This window comes from Candoia aspera, chromosome 4 (assembly GCF_035149785.1).
Source record: "Candoia aspera isolate rCanAsp1 chromosome 4, rCanAsp1.hap2, whole genome shotgun sequence".
Classification (NCBI taxonomy): Eukaryota; Metazoa; Chordata; class Lepidosauria; order Squamata; family Boidae; genus Candoia; species Candoia aspera.
Genome location: NC_086156.1, coordinates 82,622,140 through 82,645,826, shown reverse-complemented (window position 1 = coordinate 82,645,826; position 23,687 = coordinate 82,622,140). Strand labels below are relative to the sequence as shown.

The 23,687-nt window shown below is 42.1% G+C and overlaps 1 protein-coding gene across 1 annotated transcript; it reads left to right on the top strand.

Moving 5' to 3' along the window:
* The first annotated feature begins 4,502 nt into the window (after positions 1-4,502).
* On the top strand, positions 4,503-8,136 carry HOXB1 (homeobox B1). Its single transcript, XM_063302002.1, has 2 exons — positions 4,503-5,181; positions 7,651-8,136. Exons 1-2 carry the CDS (start codon positions 4,503-4,505, stop codon positions 7,992-7,994), a joined length of 1,023 nt encoding a protein of 340 aa, XP_063158072.1. The 3' UTR covers positions 7,995-8,136.
* The last annotated feature ends 15,551 nt before the right edge of the window (positions 8,137-23,687 follow it).

Below are 23,687 nucleotides of genomic sequence, written 5' to 3'. Positions count from 1 at the left end.
AGACTAATTTAAGCTGCCTGAGCTATGGGCTGTGGCTGAGGCAAAGGACATGCTGTATATATAAAATCCCTTATTGGGGCATGTTCATGTGCCCAATATATATTAAATGAGAAAGTAGTAAGTTGTCCTATAAAGAAGAGGAGGGAATTCATGAACACCTCCACCTTCCTTGACTGGACCTCTTCTTGGTAGTGTACTCTAGAACATCACTGGCATTTGATGCCACACCAACATTTGTTGCCATCCAGATATTTTGAAATACAACTTCCATAAACCCTTCTAAAACAGCTAATAATCAGAAACTTTTCAAGTTTTCTTGCTAATATTTAAAGATATATTCTCTTCATTTGATGTTCTACCATTCACCATTCCCAATATTGTACTGATTTTTGAAGGCACATGTAATAATGAATGCTACACAATATAGCTTTAACATTAGTTTAACACTCCCTTAATTTTATATTTGAAAAGTAAAGCCTGAAAATTTGGTGAGAATGGATGTGGGTGTTCTTCCCCCTCCCCAAGTAGTTGAATTCAAATGGAAATTCATAGCTGCCTGTCCTTGCCTGCCTTCAGAATAGACCCTTGCATCCACTTTTCCTTTCTGAAAAGTTCTTATAAGATAGTTTGAGAAGGTGCCCACAGCTCATGGTGGAGGACCAGTTACAAACCTTCCCTAAAGCAGAAATCAGACCTCTCTTGTTCACTTGCAAGCAAGCAGGTGCCTCCAAGGTTCTTGGGACACAAGATATTTTGCAAGGCGCCAGAGGATGGTGGCGGATGGAGAGGGGGAGAAATCGTCACCCTTCAGGAGCAGATGGTGAGCGGCCGCTGAGTTCCAAAGGGGGGCAAAACAGGCGATCCAGCAGCCAATTGCTCCTGTGTGGGGCCATAGGGGGAGAACTTTCTGGAACTACAGATCGTCGAAACTGAGTGGTCTTTCTTGGATTATATTTCCGAAAGGAGAATTGTAAATCCAACAAATTCGAGACCCCCTCCCCCGTTTTATATTTAGCCACTTTAAACCGGACTAGCGCGAGCTGGTTTCTGTGGCATGAGCTTTATTATTCATAATACTGTGAATCAAAATGGTAGCAGCAGGAATATGATGCCTTCCTTCCTCTCCTTGAGCTGTGCCAGACTGCCGGTATTACTTGCCAGAGCCAGCACAGCCAATGACGAACCTTTGGTGGAGAAGGCTGATGGATTTAGGAAAAGGAAACCGACAAATGGAAAATCTGCAAATCGAGGAAGGGTCTGTTCGTCGGGCTGGGGACGGAGATGCAGGACCTTCTGTTGGCTGCATGATCGAGGCACCATCCTGTTGAGCCAGAATTAAGACTTTCTTTGTACCAGGAAACTGAGCTCAGGATGTTGATTTAAACCAAGTGCTGCCCATTTATGTCCTCTTTCTTTCATTCCCTCCCCCCCCCCGCGCCCCCAGTTCCTATCCCGCCTTTCACGCCATGGTTGAATGTTGGACCCAGAGCGAGCTCCGGCAGAGTTTCCTTACAGAACGATTAGCCTTCCGGACCAGCCATTAAAGAACCGCCTTCCCCCAGCAGGAACAGGACTCAGAATAACTCTTTGATTTTTCTGGTGTTTCCGAAAGCCTGACTCAAATAACTCTTTCAAACCTTCCTTCCCCACCACCCCTTCAACTTCGGAAGCATTGATTGGACTTGATAAATGGTGCTGATTTTTATTTGGGCTTTAAGCCGGAAAAGTTATTTATGACTCTTTCTGCGTGACCGTAATTTGCTATCTCTTTTTAACAGGCCGAGCTCCTAAAGGGGGCACGGAGGGGGGGGGGTGAAGGGTGGGGGTGGGAACGACAAGCTGATACCTGGCGTTAGTTTTATGTTGCAAAGAGAGGGAGAGGGAGAGGGAGAGGGAGAAGGGAAGGGAGGGAGGGAGGGAGGGAGAGCAGAATTCTCTCCGGACCCTTCCGTTCTGCCAATGACGAGGTCGTCATCCCTGGTAGAGAGCCTTCCCGCTACGGACCTGCGCACGGGAACAACCACGGCAGCATTCAGATGATGTTGCTGCCCTAACTGCCATGCTGGACAGGGCCCATCAGTGGCATCCTCAGGTTCAAGAGCACAGGCCTCCCAAGGTTCTGACTGGGTGCCCGAAGCACAGGTTCTTAGTGGTTCTTGGTTAGGAAATAAATGTGGGAGGAAGCAGGAAACAGTTCTTCCGACCATAAGCCGAGATTTTTAGCGCAGGACCTTAATTTGGTCACTACTTCAGACAGGACTACACGAGGGAAAACCCGAAGTTACCTCTTGTTTACGAAATTCCTTATAAATATTTTCTAGTGCATATATTTTCTCATGAAATACATTAAAAAATGTAAACGCCAGTACTTTTATCATCCCCTCCCCGCTTTTAATTTCGTTTTTCTCATTCGGTGCGTCTTTCCTGGTTTTCTCTCTTCAGACCCATCTTTTATTTCATTTTTACGGACAGCCTCAGGACAGCCTCAGTGACACCTTCCGGATCTCCTGATTGTTCGGTCCTGGTCCTCCTTTTCTTTTCCCTCGGATGCAGGGAAGGCCTTCCATCTATGTTCTATCAAGACAGAGAATCTGTCAGAGAGGTCGGTCTCCTCATCCTTCGCCCGCTGAAAGAAACAGCAGAAATAAATGGGAGTCCAGGTGCCCTCCCCACCCCCACCCCCCACCCCCCGATATTGGTTCTCCGTTTCTGAAGCCTTCGGAAGGACTCCCGCTGTCTTTCCGCCGCCTGGTCCCCTTCTCTTCCCCTTCCTTTCGGTTCTGCTTGAGGCGTGTGAGCACCCTTCGTTTCTGAGTCCATAAATGGGTAATTACGGACTTTCTTTTCCAGGGGAATCTCCTCCTCTGGCCCACGTGCATTGACAAAGAGAAAGAGGCTCGGCCACTCTGGGATGCCGAATATAATGGAAAGCCAAGCCGGCAACATTTATTTACTTGTTAGCACACGGAAGACAAGAGTAACTCGCAGGCCGACGCCTACGGTCATTTGTTACTTGTCAGGATATTTGCTGGCCGTACAGCCCAGGGGGAAAGCACCAGAGGTTGAAATAGGCCAAAAGTTCACTCAAGAGCCAGCTTTGCGACTCCGAGGGTTTGGCCCTGACCAGTATTTCCGCGGAAGGTAAATGAGAAGGCGAAGTTTCTCCCTTCTCAACGAAACGAAAACAGCTCGCTTTCCTTTGCTCCCTAAAGCAATAAGCACGAACCAAACGCCTATTTTAGCTTCTTGCCATCAAAAACGAAGGGACTCTTTGCTCTTCTTCCTGTGCAAATCAGGATTAAGAAGCGATGGCTCAGAAAGTGGCCTCTGGGAGTCGTTTGCTTGTCTTTATTTAAGTGTGAAGAATGATTTGCAACAATTAAAATGCCCCCCTCTCTAATAACAGACAAATCAAAGTCCAGCGACTACGAGCTTTTTATGGAATAAGAAAATGGAGGGGGTTGGAGATAATATCAGGAGGTAGAGATGGAAAATGGATGGCTAGTCAGATCAAATAAATAACTAATAGATGGATAGGGTAGATCGAATTTCAATTTCATTTGCCTTTCTCTCCTTTCCCCTTTCAACAAAACACAATTGTGTTTCTAACTTTATTTCACAACTCATTAGAATGTTGATTGAATTAAATTGCTCTTAAGAACTCTGCTTCTAGACACAAAGGCGATGTGCAAAGCAAAGCTATTTGGATTTTTTTTAAGGGAAAGCAAAAGGCATTTTAAGCAAACCCCATAAATGTTTAAGTATCTTTTCAGTGATTATTTTTTAATGAGGAAAAGGAACATTTTCTATCATAAAGAAGTCTTCAATACCTCTTACTCTCTCTCACACACACATACATTTCTTTCTCTGTTAGGTGAGTCCCTTATAGCAGAATTAGGATGAAAGCTCTTTTTCTTTCAGCCAAGGAGAAAAGTTCTGATGATTTTTGTCACCGTCTTTTCTAACATACAGAATAGACTTTGAATGGTTTTAACTTTCCCCCTTCTTTTCTTCCTCTCCCCCAGCCTCTTTTCTATCACTTCCTTTTTCTACCCCTCTTCCGAAGTCTTTGAGGGAAAAACCTTTTGACGTATCCATGTTGTTAATCAGATCGATGGGGAAAAGTTTGATTGAAGTCCCTTTGTCATGCAAATGCCAAGGACTTGATGGATGATGGCAGATATCTGACAAAGTTTGGGAGGCATTTGCTCATTGGGCTTGAAGGGAACCACGTGGTTCAGATCCCCTTCCACCCCACCACCACCTTCTCCCATCCCCCATTCTGAAAGCTTTGGGAAGGAGGGTGGGGAGGGGGGGCTCCCAGCCTAGAGATCCATAGATGGGAAGGGTGGCTTTCCTTCTCTTCATCTCTCTCTCTCTCCCTCTCTCCCCTTTTTCCCCCTGGTTAACTTTGACATACTATCTAAAGGTTGTAGGGCAGAAGGAATCCCCATAAAACAGGGCAACCCTCTTCCATCATTGGCAAAGGAACAATACCTAGAATGAACTTCTTTTTAGACTATGCAATTTGTAACCGTGGGACGAGCGCCTACCCGCCCAAGGAGTACCAGCACCTCGACCAAGGGACCACTTCCTTCCCAGCGTGCTCAGGTACCACTCCTGCCTGTGACAGCTATCACTCAGATGGGTGCTTTGGGGTGGTGGGGGTGGGTGCTACTGGGCCCAACGCCCACCACCAACAGGGCCCCAGCTACCCTCCTCCTCTTCCTCACAGCCCAGCTGGCCTTGGCATCTCCTTCACCAGCCCCTCTCACCAAGGAGGGGGAGGGGGATACACAGCCTCGGGTTGCAGCCCAAGCTTCACCAACCCCCAGTTCTACCACAGCCCCTCGGAGACGGATGGAGCCTATTTCCAGACCCTGGCCTACCCTGCTGGCTTGGCTGCAGCTTCCTCCCCTTCCTCTCCCCACCTGGTGGGAAGTATACCTGATGCTTTTTGTGCAGCCACCCCGGGCCAGTTCCAACCACACCACTATGGCCCTGAACAGGGGGGCTATTTGCAAGGGGCTTTGGGCAACCTTTCCCCACCTCTCTCTGAGAACAAAGAGCCGAGGGCTTGCCGGGCCCATCCAGGTCCCATGGCTGCCGCCGCTGCTGCCACTACTACCACCAGCCAGACCTTCGACTGGATGAAAGTGAAAAGGAATCCTCCAAGAACAGGTAAAGCTCTAACACACCTGGATGCCCAGAGAGATGAGTGTGTGCTCAGACTGCTGCCTTACCAGGATCCTATCAAAAAGGGGTGGGAGGAGGGGGACAAAGGAAGCTGGTGGGGATGAGGCTTCTGTGATAGCTCCGGTTGTCCCTCATCCTGCTTCACTCTGAGCATCCCAGAGACATCTTCTGAGATGGATGCTGCTGAAAATAGAATCCCCTCCTGGAAAGCGATGCTTGGAGGTGCCCCTCCATCACCCACCTTAGTCTGAGAAGGCAAATCCTAGCAGGGAGGAAGGGAGGATGGTAGGAAGAAAGGAAAGAAGGAAGTAAGGCTAGTTTGAGGGGAGGGGAGATGGGAAAGACTTCTCTGTTCCCAGAGTTCCCAAATGGAAAAGAGAAGGCCAGACTCACTTTGACTGTGTTATGATAGGCTCAGAAGTCAAGAGTTCAAACTGCAGGAAGAAAAATGGACTTTTAATGATACACGTGAACAGTACTTTAGCAAAAAATATAGGTGAAAGAGTTCCAGAAACTGTGGTGCTGTTATAGGATAGTTAGTGCTATTGTATTATTTATTTTGTAATGTGGCAGATAAGGCAGAAAAAATAATATTTTCCAAAGCTGTTGAATCAATTATAAGAAAAATATAAAAGCCAAGTAGACTTAGAGCAACTGCAAGCAAATGATAGGTATTTTGCAGAACTCTCAACATTTTTTGACAATCCTGACTGAGGCTGATAACAGTGCAAGTCCAAAAAAACTGGAGGCACCAGGTTGTCTAATCTTGATTTAGAGTTTGGAAAGCTGAGAGTTTCTCGACACACAGGAACAGGAATAGCTCATAGCCTTTCTGTCATTTGATGCTGCTTCCCTGTTTTGATCCATGGTTATCATATGGGTAGGACTACTGCACCATCTGAACTGTTTTGCTTCCCAAGTTTGGCTCATACTTTCTAGAGAAAAATCTGAGCCGCCTTTTTATTTAAAAGAACAAAATGCTTCAGTCATGGATAGACCGGGCTTTGATGCAGGAAACCTTTCTACCACTGCTAGCCAGGGATTAAAAGCCAGGAAAAAGCACTCCCATTAAACAAGCGAATGCACATACAGAAGAAATGGTTGTTCATGGAAGATCAATCTAGGGCAGGATTTTACTAAGTGCCTATTCTTTGAATAGGATCCTCTAATGGGAGTAGGCTGAGCTTAATTTTTATGAAACTGCCTTCACCATTTGGGATGCTCTTTAGATCCTTAAAAGCCATAGGCTAACCAGTGATTCCTTGCAATTCCCCTTTGAAATGAATGAGGCTTATCTTAGACCATGGTCTTGCCTAGAGTCAGCCCAGATTGTTGTTTTTCATCTTACCGAACTTTGATCAGATCCAGGGGAGACAAATCAGGGATAGAACTAATGCCCCTGAATTCAGAAACTGGGATTGAATTTAAGAAAGAGCCTGGTATGAACAGAATATGTTGAAACAGGGTGGGCGAGGTAGCCCTGACAGAAGAGGCTGAGTTCACACCTTACACTAAGTCATAGTGAGATTTATTTTGTATTGGCATCATAGTGGCTTGTGTGGACTGTGGGTTTTTGGAAATTTGTGATTAAGGGAATACATGGTTTATTGCTATGTAGAAATCCAGTCATAGATAATATGTTATACCATCAGCTTCCACTAATGCTGAGTTTCCTTCCCGATATTTCTTAGTATATAATAAGGGTGGTGGGAAGTTACTGTACTTTGTACAGACACAACATACTGTTGCCTCAGCATGAAACAGAGGGAATCTTCTCATCAGGTCAGGATTTAGGAAAAAAACTTTTAAAACAGAGGCTGAAGTTTCTTTCAAGGCTAAACATTCCAGAGTGTCTTTTTCAAGAAAAAAAGAGGGGTTTTTTTTTGGGGGGGGGTGACTTATCAGCTTGATCTGAGATTTGCTAAACTTTGGTTTCCAATATTTTCCTGGACCAGGTTATTTCCCTGCCTATTCCAAATCAGTCTCATAGTGGACTGACTGATCTAGAATACAAATAACGTCTTGTGCCTTGACCCCACAGAAAATTGTTTTATAAATATCTGTAAAGGTTATAAAATGATTGACACCAATCAAAACCAAAACTGATGTTTTCTTTTGATAGGTTCATATTCCAAACAGCCTTGGGGTGAACTGTCAGGGGTGAAAGGTGTTGTATTAATATAGTACAGGAATTTTGTGTGTCATAGATGGGAGAACAGTGTAAATTGCTGAAAAAGGTTGCTTAGAAGGTAACATAACAATCAGAACACAGTCTTTCCTAAACCTGGAATTAGGGAGTGGGGAATTTAAACCTCTTCAGAGGGCCGGGCTCTTGGCAGGCACACACCTGCTCCTGCCTAGGCGGATATCCAAGAGGTTGTTGCTGATTGCTGGTTTATTTTGGAAACGATTCTAACCAGTGGCTTGGTCACTTCCTTCTCGGCTTCCCAGCAGCGAAAATGACTGACTACGGATTGACCGTCCACGCCAGCACCATCCGGACCAACTTCACCACCAAGCAACTGACGGAGCTGGAGAAAGAGTTTCACTTCAGCAAGTACCTCACCCGAGCCAGGCGGGTGGAGATCGCTGCTACTTTGGAGCTGAACGAGACCCAGGTGAAAATCTGGTTCCAGAATCGGAGGATGAAACAAAAGAAGAGGGAGAAGGAAGGACTGGCTGGTCCCAATTCAGCCGCCGCCTTCCGCGGTTCTACCAAGGAAAGCAGCGAGGCTGCCTCGGACAGATCCAGCGGGTCCTCCACCCCCGACGCTTCGCCCAGCTCGTTGTCCTCTTGAAGGAGAGGGAGGGCTAGTAGGTCGGGCCCTCCCCACCGAACTACCTCCCTCTTCCAAGAGGCAGCTGCTCGGTTTGTAAAGCGAATAGAGAGTCCTAAGCCTCTGGGCACAAAAGACAAACCCACCCGAAAGAACCACGAACACGCGCATGTGACACCTGTGCACAGGCGCCCCTCGCACGAAAAAGAAACACGTATTTTCGAATCTAGAGTTACGAGAACTTTTGCGCATTTTTCTCTGGATACTCAACAGTGAGTTACAATTATGCAAACGACTTCCAAACAGGATCACTCATAAATGTGTATTTTGACGCTCTCTCGCCCGAAGCTCGAGTTTCTATGCCGTTGCTGTCAGCGCAAATCCATGTACTGTTTGTCTCTTTGTTACTTCAAGCTTCGGAGCAGCCCGAATGCAATCCCCACATCACTAGAGCACCCAGCAACGCAAATCCTCGCTTTCCTTCCCTCCCTCCTCTTTTTAAAGCGTGATTTAAGAACTCGAGACAGGAGGAGCGACCCCTATACTGAGCCTTTAACCTTTCCCTCTTCTTCGCCTGGTTACGTCCCCCTTTAGCTTCTCGGAACCCGGAACAGTTTATGTTTCGTCTTAAAGCCTAGTTTAGCTACACTCGTTATCTCAGGTACAACACTTTTCCTTCCTCCGCCTACCTCCCCGAAAGTTAGGAGACGCACTGGTAGGAAATTAAATTGGTAAAAATGAAAATAACATTTTCTTCGTAAAGAGCCAGGGGACTTTATTCACAGAGGTAAGCTTTTTTGTCTGCCTGCTTTGCTGTTTGCTTCGCATAGTTTCTTACTTAGAGTCTCACAGCTGATTTTAGCTACAGTATTTTTTTTTAAAATGGCGATGTAGAGAAGAGAAGAGAAGCTACAGGCCTTGGAGAAATAACTTTCCTTCTGCCCAACTTCAGTTTTGCACTAGAAGAACACGGTACCTCTGCATCTTGACTGCTGCTCGCCCACATTAATTTTTGGCTAACTGAAATTGCTTTTATGTATTAGCCCATACTGATTGTGGGAATGAAGAATCCACCAAAGGGAAGTGAAAAAGTGTATATTAATGTGTTGTTTCTGATTTGCCTTTGAAGCCAACACCAGAGTTCTAAATTCACAACCATCATTGCATCAAGAGGATGATTGTGGGAATATGTCTGAACACCCTATCAGTACACTAGTGTTTTGGTTAGCTCATCCTTTCTCCAGACATTCCTCTTAAGTGGGGTTTTAAGATAAAACAAAGAAAAAGGCCACTACTGAATCAAGTTAGATTAGCTAAGAAATATGCAAGCCTAAGAATTTCACAGATTTCTGAACAGCCACAGATTTTGCTTCTTCAGAAAAGCTTCCTTCCTTCCAATGAGCCAGTGGATATAAGACTGGGAGGGAAGGAGGGGAAAGAAAACCTTAAATCTGCAGGAGTGCACTCCAGTCCTGTACGTATCTACTCAGGGACAAGCCTTACTGAGTTCACTGGTGCTGACTTCCAGGTAGCCCATGGGCCACATTGGCTAGGACTCCTGGGACTCCTCATTGCAACACATGTAGAGAGTACCAGGTAGGGGAGGCTGTTCTACAGAAATTAAACCTTCATCTTGGACAAGATATGTTTCAGGTCTGAGGTTTCGCAATCCAAAGATTGAAGTCTGCTTCAATCCATCAGCAGCCAAATAAAATCAAACGAAAAGCCCAAATTCTAAACTTTTCTATCAAGGAAGTCAATTCCTTCCTTTGGACAACAGGACCTCACTTTACTAAAAATACACACACACAAGAAATGTGGATTAAATTAACTCAGTGAATCTATTTCAACCTGAAAGGAGGTTCTAGTACAATCTTTTGATACAAAGATCCATGCAAAGAACTTCAAACTGGGGAGAAACCCAAAATATCTTTCCTTCTCTTCCCTGATATGCAGTCTAAGTCTTTGTATATCCAAGCTAGTCCCATTGCCTTCAATGGCCCTTATTCAGAAGACCCTGAACGTGCACAGGATTGAAGCTTTGCATCACTAAGCAGGTCAGCTCTGAAGGAAGCCACAGTGAATTTAGCAGAACTAAATGGTTAGAGAAAGTGTGCCTAGGAATGTAGCCTTATCTTTAGTGTATCCCCGTGTGTCTGTGTGTGGGAAGGTGGGAGTGTTCTTCCCGACTGATGGCTGAAAGGATGAAGGACTTGTCAGCCTTAGAGAACATATTTTGACTTGTAAAGATGCTTTACAATCCATCAGCCTGTGAAACAAACATAACCCACCTGCTGCACAAACAGATCAGGGGTTAGAGGGATGAATGTGTAAAGCAGAGGAAGGGTTTCTCCAGGGAGGCAATGGGCTGTCTAGGTCCTCATGTTCAGAAACTCACTATTGGAGCAAAATTGCTTTATTTGATATATTAAATTGGAAGACCATTTCCCTTTATAATCAGCAGAAATGACTTCTAAATCAGTGCCTGCTTCATATACTGTATATATAGGGCAGAAATCTCCCTGTTATGTATGTCATGTGGATGCTTTTGCTGTTTATGAACTAAATGGGATTTGTTAGTCATCTCTCACTTTAGTGTAAGTATGGCTCCAACCCATTGAGATCTTGCTTAAGACTTATACAGGATGAATTTTGGTTGACATCTATTGATGCTGAACTAGACTAACAAATTCTCCTCTATTTATTATATTTACCCCACAGATCTATCCCTCTTTTCCTATGAACGTGTGTGTGTGTGGGGGGGGGAGGGGAATGGGAGAGAGATTGCAGGTTTTTTTCCAGCTCTACAAATACTAACTTGCAACACTCTTCCTCCATATTTTGCTGTCCATGGTGGCTGAAAATGGTACCATCCAGTAAAGTAGATATTAAATTGGGGAAGGCTGGTCTGGAACAAAACCTTAAAAAGTTGAACTATTATTGTTGTTACCTTTAATTACTGTTATTTAGATTTTAATGCAATAATCTAGAATTTTAAGATGAAACTAGAGACAGTGTCTCCTCCTCATGCTTTATATTTGGAACCAAAACTACCTCAGCCTAAATAAAGTTTACTTTTTCTCAGGATTTAGGACTAACAATTTGTTTACCTGTTCTTTCTCACCCACTTCACTCCCTTTTCAGTGTAGTACTGATATCTCTGGAAAGGCCAGGCTGAAATGTAAGTAGGCATCAATGGCATTACTAAGGCCAGACCACTAGGCAACAGTACAGTGTTGCACTGCCCTAGGGGTCCCCACTTACACTTGCCATATGTCTATGTCTCTCCTGTTTAGCCTCCCCCCCCCATTATTCTCTCCCTTATCAGGCAGCAGCAAAGGCAATACTTTTTCCATTTTTATTTTAGGGAAAAAACATTTTAACTGCACAACTGAAAATGTGCCAAATATCTTAATTCCACAGATAGTATCTTGCCTGGGGTCCTTCACTAGCCATGTCATGCACTGAGACTTTCATGCACCTCCACGTCTTACCCAGTATTGTCTGGGTAACATATGACCCTCTAAATGCTTTGGACTATACCTCCTGGCATCCCAGACCATACGCCATGTTCTCTGCGACTAATGGGAGTTGGAATACAGCAACATCTGGAGATCCACAGGTTTGCCTTCTATTTTATTAACTAGAGGTGCTAGGAATTAAAGTGGGACCATCTATTTACTCAGTCATTGAGCTATGACTCAATGGCAGATGTTGACATCTTATTCAGGAGCATTCACTGTGGTGCTACTATGAATAAAACTTTAGGGCAGAAATCAATGGCCTTACTCAACAGAGGAAAAAAAAGAGGTTTCCAATGACAGAAACGCTAGCATCACATTCTGAAGTGAATTAAGTAATACACTTAAAGAAAGGATGCCCATGGTCATGTCCAAGGCTAAAATTACTGCACCATTAACACCAACAAAATGTCGGAAGGCAAGAATTATTTCAGTCACAATGTATTGCTTACTGTCAGATTCCAAGTACTACTTCAATTATTACAGGAGACATTTCTGGCCTTTAAGTGGACTGTTCAGGGCTTGCACTCCCCAAAATAGAGCCAATACAAAATAGTTTGCCAACTAGGACAAACACTTATAAATGACTTAATTAAAATGTAAATTAAAATAATGTGCTACAAGCAGTATGATCATTCTCCATATATTTAATAATCTTTCCCTTTGGCCACATTAAGAATGACAATGTGGTGGACTTTCAGAGGGGCCTGGGGGTTACATGAAGCCCTGGGGCCTTAAGCTATACCCTCTGATAGAAACTGGTGTTCATTTATTTTCTCTTTCTCTCACTCCAAGTGGCTTCCATGTTCAGTAAAACTTCTAATGTAGATAAAATTACTGATGAAGATGGATTTCCACACCGTGCTTGAGATTTCATCTACTCATGGTTTTGGTTTGATAGGTGCTTTTTTACAAAGCCCAATAGAATCAAGTAGCTAGAAAAGGTCATGCTTGTGTCAGCTTGTCCAGATACAAAACAACTCCTCTGGGCTTCATCTAAAATTCAAAGGGAGTTGCTGGTGCTTCCTTGCTGTTTTTTTTTTTTTTTGCATGTGTCAAGCTCTCCACTCCTTCAGAAACAGCAGAACTGGAAGCGATCTTTTCTTGTCCCCTCTTGGTCTCAGGGTCACTGTTCCATTTTCTCCAAATAGCAGTTCTTATCTTCTGTTAAATACCAGTGCTTCTCTCAATCTCTCTCTTTTGGATTCAGGTCTTATTTATTATTTTTAGCTCATCTTTCCCTTCAAGGAGCTCAAAATGATGCAAACAGCTTTCTGATCCACTTTTATTTCATAACTTATTTCTGTGAGGAATGTTAGGTTGACAAATGGTGATTGGCTCAAGGTTAGTCCAGCATATTATTATATCATACTATCTCTCCTACCTTCTGTTCTCATAAAATGTAGCCAATATAGTACATAACAGACATAAGCAGACTTCAGTAACTCTAAGACTGGCAGAAGTATATACACACACACAAACTCAAGAGGAAAACACCCTACAGAGAAAACTTCTCCAAAACATTAGAAAAGAGCACAGTGGTCATATAATGCCAACTAATCATTGAAGGAGGAGGTTATGGATTATGTACATCTACCTATGAATATTAGACCATGAAATGTGCAAGACTTCCTTCTGAGTAAATGTGCACAGAATTGTACTATTAAATTACTGGAACTGTTATAAATCCTTGAATCCTATTTATTTAAATTGTTAAATAATTTCACACCTTATTTTTGAGATGAGCTGGCTTCCTTTCTGCTCTATTTGTCCATTATTTATTTTCTTTGTTAATTAACCTATCATCTATTTTCTTAAGCATTCCATCCAGTTATCTCTCTCTTGTTTGTTTTTTCCTTTTGCCTTTTCTGTCCATCATGATGATGTTGTTGTTTCACTTCATCTCCCCATCACCTCCCATTTTTGTCCTATCTATTTTCTCATTATTAATTTTCTCATCTTTTCTATCCACCCACCTGCCTCATGGTCTCCAATCCCTGTCTTCCTCTTTCCTGAAATAAGTATGAGAATGGGGGGAAGTATGTCTGAAATACTATCTATGCAGCTGTTTGCTTCATTGTGGGGATTTCTATGTGTGCACGTGCGTGCATGTGCATATGTAAGGCAAACATTTCTGGCATGGATCTTGAGTTAAACTGCTAAAACCACAGTCTTTCTCAAAGCAGCTGGAGTTCCTGCATTATCACAAACTAAAGGAAATTCCCAGTTTCTTTTCAATTTTTAGAAAGGCTTCTAAATAATTTATGACAGTAACTTGGCTGGTTCTGCTATCCTCTGTTGTGAAGATCTTCAGAAGGAGTTTTGAGCAGATCCCAGTCATCTCCTTGAAAGTGGCAGAGCAAGAAGAGAAGTCCAGGAGACTCTGTGGCTCCCTGGCAAGTATGTCAGGGCCATCTGTTCTTAGCCCTTGGTGGGACTCCCCTCTCTTTCTTGCCTTAGAGCATTTGTTCTCACCATGTGAGGCCTTTTGATCTCAGAAAACCACTTCCTATTTAAAGGGAAGAAAGAGAGGACTTTTGGTCAACTTGTAACTTTTTCTCTGAACTAAGACTTTAGCTGCCCAGCTTTTTTCTGGTTTCTGTGACAGTTTGCTTGAACAACAGGCAAATGTAATGAGAAATGGTGTTGTTTCCCACACCATCACTTTATATGAAGTTGCTGTTTTTTAAGTCAAACTCCTTAGAGTTTAGTCAAAGGGCTTTTAACAACCCTCTGATCAGTCTGGCAGTTGATAAAAGTAATAATATAAATTAACTCTTTACTTGTGTAAAATGCCTTTTGTTAAATAATTAGTATTCCTAGCCCACTTTTATTCATTACTTCCTTGGCTATATCTTGGTCAAGGTAGCCATCTTATTTCTTGTGTTTTACTATTAGTTGAGCTAGGGTTAGTTGAGCTAGGGTGCCAGATCTGGGCTGCAAAAATCCAGATGACCACTAGATGGCAGCAAGCAGAACATTATCTCTTTGCTGCCATCTAGACATTTGGTGCTTGGATCTGGTAGCCTTAATTGAAGGAATTTCAGAATAGAGTCATTTCCATATCTTCTGAGAATGGTAAAGGGCTAAAGAAAGGTGGTACTTGCCTATCATCAGAAAAGATGGCTCCATTAGTCAACATGATGGGTTTCAGGAGGTGTAGTAAGATCTTGGAAGACAGGTTTGTATGTGATAAGGGGAATGCTCTGCATGTTCTAAGCAGGAGCCTATCCCACCTCTGGTATTGTAGTCAGTTTCAACTGTAAGTCCTGCCAGTTTCTGTCCCTCGAATAGGAAATGATGAGGTGACAGCTCCTCCTGAGTCAGGCCTGACAGAAAAATGTTTTAGTGACAGTAACCACTTTTTGTTAATTTCCAAACTGAAATGTAAAAAAAGTGTTAAAACACAAATCTTCAGATTTGAATTCTGAAATGCCAATAAATTTAGAGTTTCTCATTCATGCTTATAACATAATTATTCGGCATCTGCCAAATTTCTACCAAGAGATTTACCAGAAGAAATTTATATGTTTCTGCAGGGCAGCTTGGAAGAAGGTGAAATAAGGTTCCCTAGAATGTCCTTGTTAAGAGTGGAAGCTAACTTGGGAACTGGAGCTCAGTTGATTTGGCTGCAACACTTTCCAGAGAAAAACCGTTATCCTCACTGTTTCTATACATTTGTAATCCTTGGAGCTCATTCAGATGGCACGTGGTTCACAATATATATACACGTTACTCATTTATTAGATTCCAAGTATCTTTCATCAAAATAGTACTGAATGATCAAGGATGGTGAATTTTTCCTCCATTCAGACATTTTTCCATTAGAAAATGTCACTTTTCACTTCCATTATGATTTTGAGAATAGGCTATGGAAACCCTTCTCAACTGAATGTGCCAGGGCTACAAATCCCATCATGCACAAAGCTAGGTATTCTGGGAGATGCAGTCCTAACTCATCTGAGAGAAACATATTACAGAAAGCTGTTATGAATTTTAGTTGCATTGTCTCAGAAAATTCAATAAAAATGGAGAAAAGAAAACAAAACATATTGAATGTAAGTGAAGTGATGCCTCCCATTTTGTGAACACTGGTCACAATTCCCTGAAATTTCTTCTGTGGTGACCCCTGATTTTTGTTTAAGTAGTAAATATTGTGTCTCCACAAGAAAGCAATCCTTTCTGAAACCCCTGGTTCTATTTGATTATGAACAAGATAACATAATACTAATAATTCTAAGTGTATGTTACTTTGTCAAATTCAGTAAACAGGCTGACCAGTCCTGGCCCTTGCAACTGCAGAAAAACATCAAAAGACAATGTGGACTTATTCAGGGTTACTTTCTTGTTTGTTGCTCCAGCAGGTATTCTCTAGCTGAACCCAAATTAAATCCCATGACTCACTCCCCACCCCCATCACACAGGGATGCAAATAATTTCCCTGTAGGTTTGAGCCTAGCCTTGCGGTGTTTAGAATGAATTGGTGTCCCCTTTGTGGCTCAGAAAAACTTACCTATCTTTTTCTTCAGTTTACATATTAGTCTGACAGCTCCATTTCAAATCCTACTCTTCACGTGGACTCATTCAATATTTACTCAACCTGATGGTTTGCCTAGAGCCCTACTCTTCTGTCTGCCTTGTCCTGCTAGCTCCTCTTCCTCTCAAGCTTTGGTTCACCGAAAGTTCAACCCTAAATGAATTCACCAAAGGACAGGCTTGGGCTGTCCAGAGGACCAAGAACGGGGTCAAGCATAGGTCTTCCCACACAACAACCCGTCTTTCCAAGGCCTGCCAGTCCATCAGCACTCCAGGCAAGAGGTCTGCTTTGAAAAATTATTTTGGGCTGTAAGGGTGGGGTGGGGGATCAAACTGCAAGCTGGTAACAAGAGAACGCCAGGCATATTCAGGGGCAGGCTTTCAACAAACGGATCAGAGGTCAAGCCTACAGGGAAGGTGAGAAAAGTTCACAAATGCCCTTAGGTTCATAGAATTCAGGACAATTGGAACAGTGCCCCGACTGAGAGGTGTTCTGAGAGAAGTGCCTGTACACGTGCATATCTTTTTGCTTCCTATCCTGTACTGTACTGTACTACACAGACCAACATGGTTGGTAGGGCGTGGTAGGGGAGGGTATGTTTGATATGGTATATTTTATTCTGCTCCTAAAAAATTGGTTGATTTTGAATGGGAAGTGGAAAGCAGATTTTACAAATAAATATATAAATATATTATCCTTCCATCATACTGTCTCACTTTAGCCTGGCTAGGAAACAAGAGTCCAAGATGTGGCTCTGCAGACAGAAACAGGCTTGATCCATAATAAGTTGGGGTCACCAAGGGCAAGAACCAGGCTTAACTCAGAACTGCCCCTTTACTTTCTCTCATATAAGTGAATGGTTGCTATTCATTCCTACAGAAAAATGAAAGCACTGCACTTGAAGGCAGTCGTGTGAGGGAGTCCGGCGTTTGTGATGGTGGGTGACTAGGCTCTTGCTGACGGAGATCCAGTAGACCCCTCTCCCTGCAGTCGGCACTAGAGGGCTCCCATTATGATGGCAAGGCTTTCACTAATGATACAATAAGCACTGGGATTGGGTTCATTCAGCAGACTAAACCTTAAACCCAGATTCATAGAACTCTATAAGTTACATGCTATGTTCAATTAAATAAATTATATTAAGTTTTTGAATATTTTACTTTGCAGAACTTCTTAAGACAATGGATGGATTCCTGCAGCAGACTGAACCACAACCTAATAAACCATACTTTAATCTAGACATCATGTTGTGCAAACCTAGCTTACAACATCTAAGTAGATATTGTACCAAGTTACTGCTGCCAGAAATTGAGATCACAACTTGCCAGTGCTACGTCTCTCCATCTGAATTGGCTTCTGGTCTGTTTCTGGGCACAGTTTAAAGCTCTGATGTTTCCCATATTGCAGCAGGTTCCCCTGCTTCTAGCCTGTCTCCTTATTAGCTCCTCCTATTTGAATATATTTGAATACCTCTTCCAGGTGCTCTAGCCATCTGAGCTGAAGGGGGCGGTAGCCTGGTTGCCAAATGCTCTCCTCAAAGAGCTTTGCTGGGTACTTCATTCCTTCTGTTTTCAGCACGTATACTTTCCCAGACCTTTTAATTAACTCTGAAACAGTCCTCATGCTATTTTAATGCTGTTTTTATTTATTGCGAAGTTTACAAGTGTTGTATATCTTAATGAGTGGTGTTTTATTGATAGTTATAAACTGCCATGGGAAAAGGCATTTTGTACAGTATTGTAAATGTGAAAAATTAATCACTCAATCAAATGTAAATGATTAGTTTTGAAATTAGAGATGCCAGGGCTCAGGTTTATCTGAGTCACTCTCTTCTGCTTAATTTCATATGCTCATGGTATATTCCTTTAGTAATGTTGGAAACTCACATTGATCAAGGTTAGAGGCATACATATATTATTATTGATGTTATTGTAATAATTACTATTATCCATGCTGAAAAATTTGACCAATTCTTTTCAATTATTTATTGCCTGGCTGGGTGGGAGTAAACCAGAATTCAGGCTGCAGTGTGTATGTGTATGTGTGTGTGTGTGTGTGTGTGTGTGTGTGTGTGTGTAGGGAGAGGAAGTTGCCCTGAAATTTTCAGGATGCGTCCTGTCACTTATCTTAATGTTATGATGTGGCTGGTGGTTTTCTCCTTGATTTGTTAGCTGGAATCAAAATGCCATTCTACACTCTTGGCAGTACAAAGATCTCTCCACCATCCATGTCAGCTGAATTTCCTGTATTGTGACTGACCTCTCTCCCTAATATAGATAAATTTTCTTTTCCCTGATCCAAAGCCGCAGGATATCACACTTTGTTTTTACATAGTGGTCTGTATTTTCAGGAAGCTTGGCTGAAGACTTCAGCCCAACACTACAAATTATTATTAATCCATGTTTGTTGTTTCAAATACTTTCTGATTATGGTGATTGGAAGATATTCTATTTTTCTGTGGCATCCAGAAGAAGAGGTGGAGACAAAAGTCCATTTAAATATACATATAACCAAATAAGTAAACCCTAAAAATAATCTGAACCTGTCCTACCTTATAAACCTGTTAGAAAGCCAAAGCTTAGTTTGGGAATAAAGGAGGTAACACCAAAACATGACTTTGAGGATGTGCAGGGTGCACTTTTTTTCACCACTTCATAATCATACTCTTTCTCCAGTCAGGCAACAGAAAGGAAGGTGTGTCCAGGTCAGCGATGGAAATTTCCAGGCAAGCTTGAATTTTCTGCATGTCTCTTTTCTGAAATCAACCACCACTCATTAGAATAAGCTTAGGTCAGTTTTAAACATTGCTTTCGTCATTCTGTCCTTCCATCATAATTACATTTTAAGCTCCTATTGCTCTTTCAACTTTAAATGCATGGAAGCATTTCTTTTCTTCCCTTTTAACTCCCCCTCCCCAACTATTATACACACACACACACGCACATACTGTGTTGGTCCTCTACAAGACAAAACTCTTATTCTTTTATTGTTGAAATTTTAGAAGGCAACAGTGTTGTGTGATCTGCAGCTTGTGTTCACCTCTCTGCTGGAAGAACTGACAGATTTCATATTTATATGCTGGTGGAGAAATGGGTGAGAGTGGAATAGTTTGGGAGCAGCAGGGGAATCTTTGAGCAAGTTATAAAAAGGAGCATCCAGTTTCAAAGGCAAAATTCTTCTCATTTCTCCTCCCAATTCCATGAACATCATCCGAGAACAGTATTATCTAGAGCTACTGCATGCTTAATACTGGAGTTGCCTTAAAGAGTTGCTAGAAGGTAGCAAGCAGGCACTGACTAGCACTCTACAGTCTATGGGAGTACTTCATGCTAAAAATAAAAATGGTAATGGTAATTATGACAATGATTATTTAAAAAATCTGCTGATTGCATCTAGATGTAGTCTTACTTAGAACAAACCCAGCAGAATCAATGGGATTTAAATTAGGCTTGCAAATCCAGTTCTAATGCATATATGAGTGGTGGGAAAATCATCACCATCACCATCACCATCACCATCACCACCACCATCTTGTTTCCAATCTAACTTCCAACTTGTTTCCAATCTAATTTCCAATCTAACTTCTACAAAGTGATGCCTGGTCAATTTCAACTACTTAATCATAAACATCGGTTGTTCAATTACCTGTCCGATGCTGATTTTATTTTTAGGTGATTTGCACATGGAGCCCTAACCATAAACAGAAGTAAATTCACTTCAAAAAGATATGAACAGATACAAAGACTGGGTTTTATATAACACAGTAGACTAGGCTAGTATGGAGTTCAATATGTTGTAGGGATCAAATCATTATTTTAGCATTGTGTATTAAACCCATCATATTAAGTTATATCAAGGTTTGTTTAGGGATAGCATATTATATGAACACAAAAATTGTATTTTAATAATTCAAGTTTAGAGTTCAGAACATTGTATGAACCCAATCAAATGGTTCTGATTTACTCAGGCAAATGAGCCAATGGAGACATGTGAAAGAGCTCAGGGGAAACCAAATACTGAGTGGGAAAGCAAAAGAGGAACTATTTCAGTGAGGAGGGAGGAGATAGTGAAATTACTTTCTGTGATGGGTAAGTGATAAATGTGGTTGCCTTTTAGTGAGAGAGAGAAAAAGGTTATGGGAGAATAACTAAAAAAAAAAATATGCGTACAGAAATTAGAAAAAAACAATCTAATTAAGCATCTGAATTTAAGAATATTATATCAGAGACTTCCAAAATTGATTCATATTGAGATGACTGCACAGTGATTATTCAGGCCTTTTCAAAATAAGAATATATTCAGATAATGTTATTTATAGACCCTTTCAAATAAAGTTTAGGAATGTTTGGATACAAAACATTGTATATCCAAACATCTAAGTTCAAGAAGTTGATTAAGTTCAAGAAGTTGATTAGATGATGTTATGGATGATGTATGGTATCCATCTCAGTTGCTATCAGAGCTGATTCCAGAAATCTTGGTGCCTGAGGCAGGAAAACTAATCAGCATCTTTTTTCCCCAGAGATTTAAGGTGGGGTGTAAGTCCTGCACCTTTCATTAATTTCTGTTAAAAAAACTCCCTAGTGCCCCCCCTAACCAAACTCATTGCCTGCTGTTATTTCCCCACTTTGCATTACATAATCCCAGTTCTGAATGGAAGAGGAAACTGGGAATGGGAAACTGGGGTGGGGTGCAGGGATATAACCCCACTTCAGGGAGAAATTCTCTCTTATTTCTACTTTTCCATAACTGTTATGGAAATATCCATCTTCCATTTTTCTTCTCCCCTCCTTCTTCAGCAAACGTTGTCTTCAGACTACACCAGCAAACTTAAGGCTGTTCTTGATGAATGAGGACTGACACTTCAAATCAGTTCCCAACTGATACAAATTATTCTAATGTGCCCCTTTTATGATTCACTGCGATTTTATGAAGCTATGTTGTAAGACTTGTTTATGAACCTGGGTTGCCTTAAAAGATTAATCCCTCCAAGGAGAAGATTTTTCTTTATTATTATTAAATAAATGGACAATTCATGAAAGAAGAGTAGCTTGGATGAAAGGAATAGAAACCTGCTATTTTAGGTTTTGTGTGGGTATGCCCATCTATTACAAATAAGCAGCAGTTCGTACATATGTACAGTATCTGTTTACACATATCTCTTTATATGTAGATACATTAAATAAATGCATGCACACACAGACACAAATATAGATTATGTGCCATCAAGTTGGAGTTGATTCTTAGTGACCACATTCATAGAATTTTTTCCAGGACAATCTGTCCCCAACCTTGTCCTTCAGATCACTGCTGTAATGAAGCCCATCCACCTTGCTGATGGATGTCCTCTTCTTTCCTTCCACCATTCTCAGCATTAGAGCCTTCTCCACAGAGCTAGGTCTAGATAATGTGTCTGAAGTATGATAATTTGAGTTTGGTCATTTGTGCCTCTAGTGAGAACTCGATTTATTTGATTATCTGTTTGTTTTCTTGGCTATCCATGGTATTCTTAGGAGTCTTCTCAAATACAAAAAGTGTCAGTACTCTTTCTATTCTGCTTCATGTATGATTTGATATGCCTCCCCATTCCAGAAGACTCTGGGCAGCTTACAAAATCCACAGAAAAAGTAAAGCAATTAAAACAATTAAAACCCACATAAACAGGCAACCTTGACTAAAACAACAAGAACAACAAATAGTACAGACAGTACAAAATAACAATACAACAGGGGGCTGACCAATAGGTCACATTCACATTAACCCAGGCCTGGGAACAGAGCCAGGTCTTAAAGCTTTCCAGAATCCCAGGAGAGTGGGCACTGTCCATATTTCAGGGGGGAGGAGGTTGCTATTCTAAAGGGTGGAGGCCACAATAGAGAAGGCACACTTCCTTGGTCCTGCAGGATGGCAGAATTTAATTGAAGGGATCTGGAGCATACCCACTCTGCCCAAACATACCAGGAACAGAAACAATTGAAGATAGGCAGTCCCTCAGATAACCTGGCTCTATGCCATGAAGGGCTTGGTAGGTGGCAACTAGCAACTTGAATTGCACCTGGAAGCCCACTGGCAACCAATGCAGCTGGCATAGCAGTGGTGACACATGCGCATACCTTGAAGTGCCTGTTACTGCTCATGCTGTCGCATTTTGTCTGCAATGCTGCAGCTGGTCTTCCAGGGCAGCCCCATGTAGAGCAACTGCAGTAGTCCAGTTGTGAGGTGACCAGAGTTCGAGTGATTGTCTAAAGGGCCTCCTGGTTGAAGAAAGGGCACAACTGGTGTATAAGATGAACCCATGCAAAGGCCTGCCTGGCCACAGCTGCCACCTGCTCTTCAAGCAGGAACTGTGAGTCTAGGAGGATCCCCAAGTTATGTACCAGTCTTGAACGGGGAAGTGCAACCCCATCCAAGACCAACAATGGAAATGTTCCCACCTCAGGGAAGCCAAACAGTCACAGACACCTAGTCTTGTCAGGGTTGAATTGTAGTCTATTTCTCCCCATGCAGACCCAAACAGCCTCCAGACACTGGGTCACTGTTGGCAGATGCTGGGAAAGCCTTTAGCCCAGGAGAGGTCAAAAAAGTCACACACCAAGCATTTCTATAAAAATAATTTATTTACAGAAAGCAAAAACAAAAACAAACATTTAAAGGACTCAGCTCCCTTTGGAGCAAGCCTTGCTCGGCTACATTGCCGGCAGAGAAAAAAAAAAGAGGAAGAAAGAACAAGTCCGGGCAGGTTTCCTCCCCCCCCCCCAGGTGATTTGCATGAAGCACGTGAGAGGAGACAATCTAATACTACCTTTTAACCCGGCCAAAATGATTAGGCACAATAGCAGTCTTAATCGTTAGTAGGAAAAACCTCAACACTCCCCCTTTTATACTATAGATTAAGATGCAAACCAATCTTCTCTGACTTTATATGTCTTTCCATTCACATTACTTTACCATTATCTCCCCTTTGGTTTAACAGAAAGCTACCATTCTTCTTCCTGTGTTTTTCCAAACCTAGGTTGTTATAATTCCAAGGCTTTTTAATATGAAATGGCTTTTCATGCAGGCTTCAAAATCAAGCCTTTGTTTTTCTGTTGATGTGAACAGCAGCAAATCAACATAAATGCACAGATACATACAGCCTTGTTTGTCCTTCTTCATATATATACAGGGATCTGTTTTTCCTTTTTCAAAACCAAAATTCTGCAGTTTTTCATCTACTTTTTGGTTCCAGGATCTAGCAGCTTGTTTTAACCCATAGATTGACTTCTGCAGTTCACAGACTAGATTCTCCCCTTTTTCACAGCCAGGGGGGTTGCTGCATGTATAATCTGTGGTCTAAATCACCATAGAGAAATGCAGTTTGAATGTCATAGTGGTTAACTGACATTCCCTTGAGTGCAGCAACTTTTAACAGTAATCTAATTGATTCACCTTTAGTAACTGGTGCAAAAGTCTTGTCAAAGTCTAAATCTTTCCTTTGAGTGAACCCTTTTGCAACCAACCTTGCTTTATATTTTTGGATTTTGCCATCAGCATCTCTTTTCAGTTTGAAAACCCACCTACAACCCAGACAGCGTTCATTGGGAGGTAGATTTACCAGTTTCCATGTTTTATTTTCTTTCAAGGATGCTAATTCCTGTTGCATGGCAGAATGCCAAT

What these genes read in the sequence shown, in the direction of transcription:
- HOXB1 (XM_063302002.1), top strand. Translation starts at nt 4,503, where the DNA reads ATGAACTTCTTTTTAGACTATGCAATTTGTAACCGTGGGACGAGCGCC. An exon ending in AAGGAATCCTCCAAGAACAG is followed by an intron (nt 5,182 to 7,650) that starts GTAAAGCTCTAA and finishes GCTTCCCAGCAG; the next exon opens with CGAAAATGACTGACTACGGA.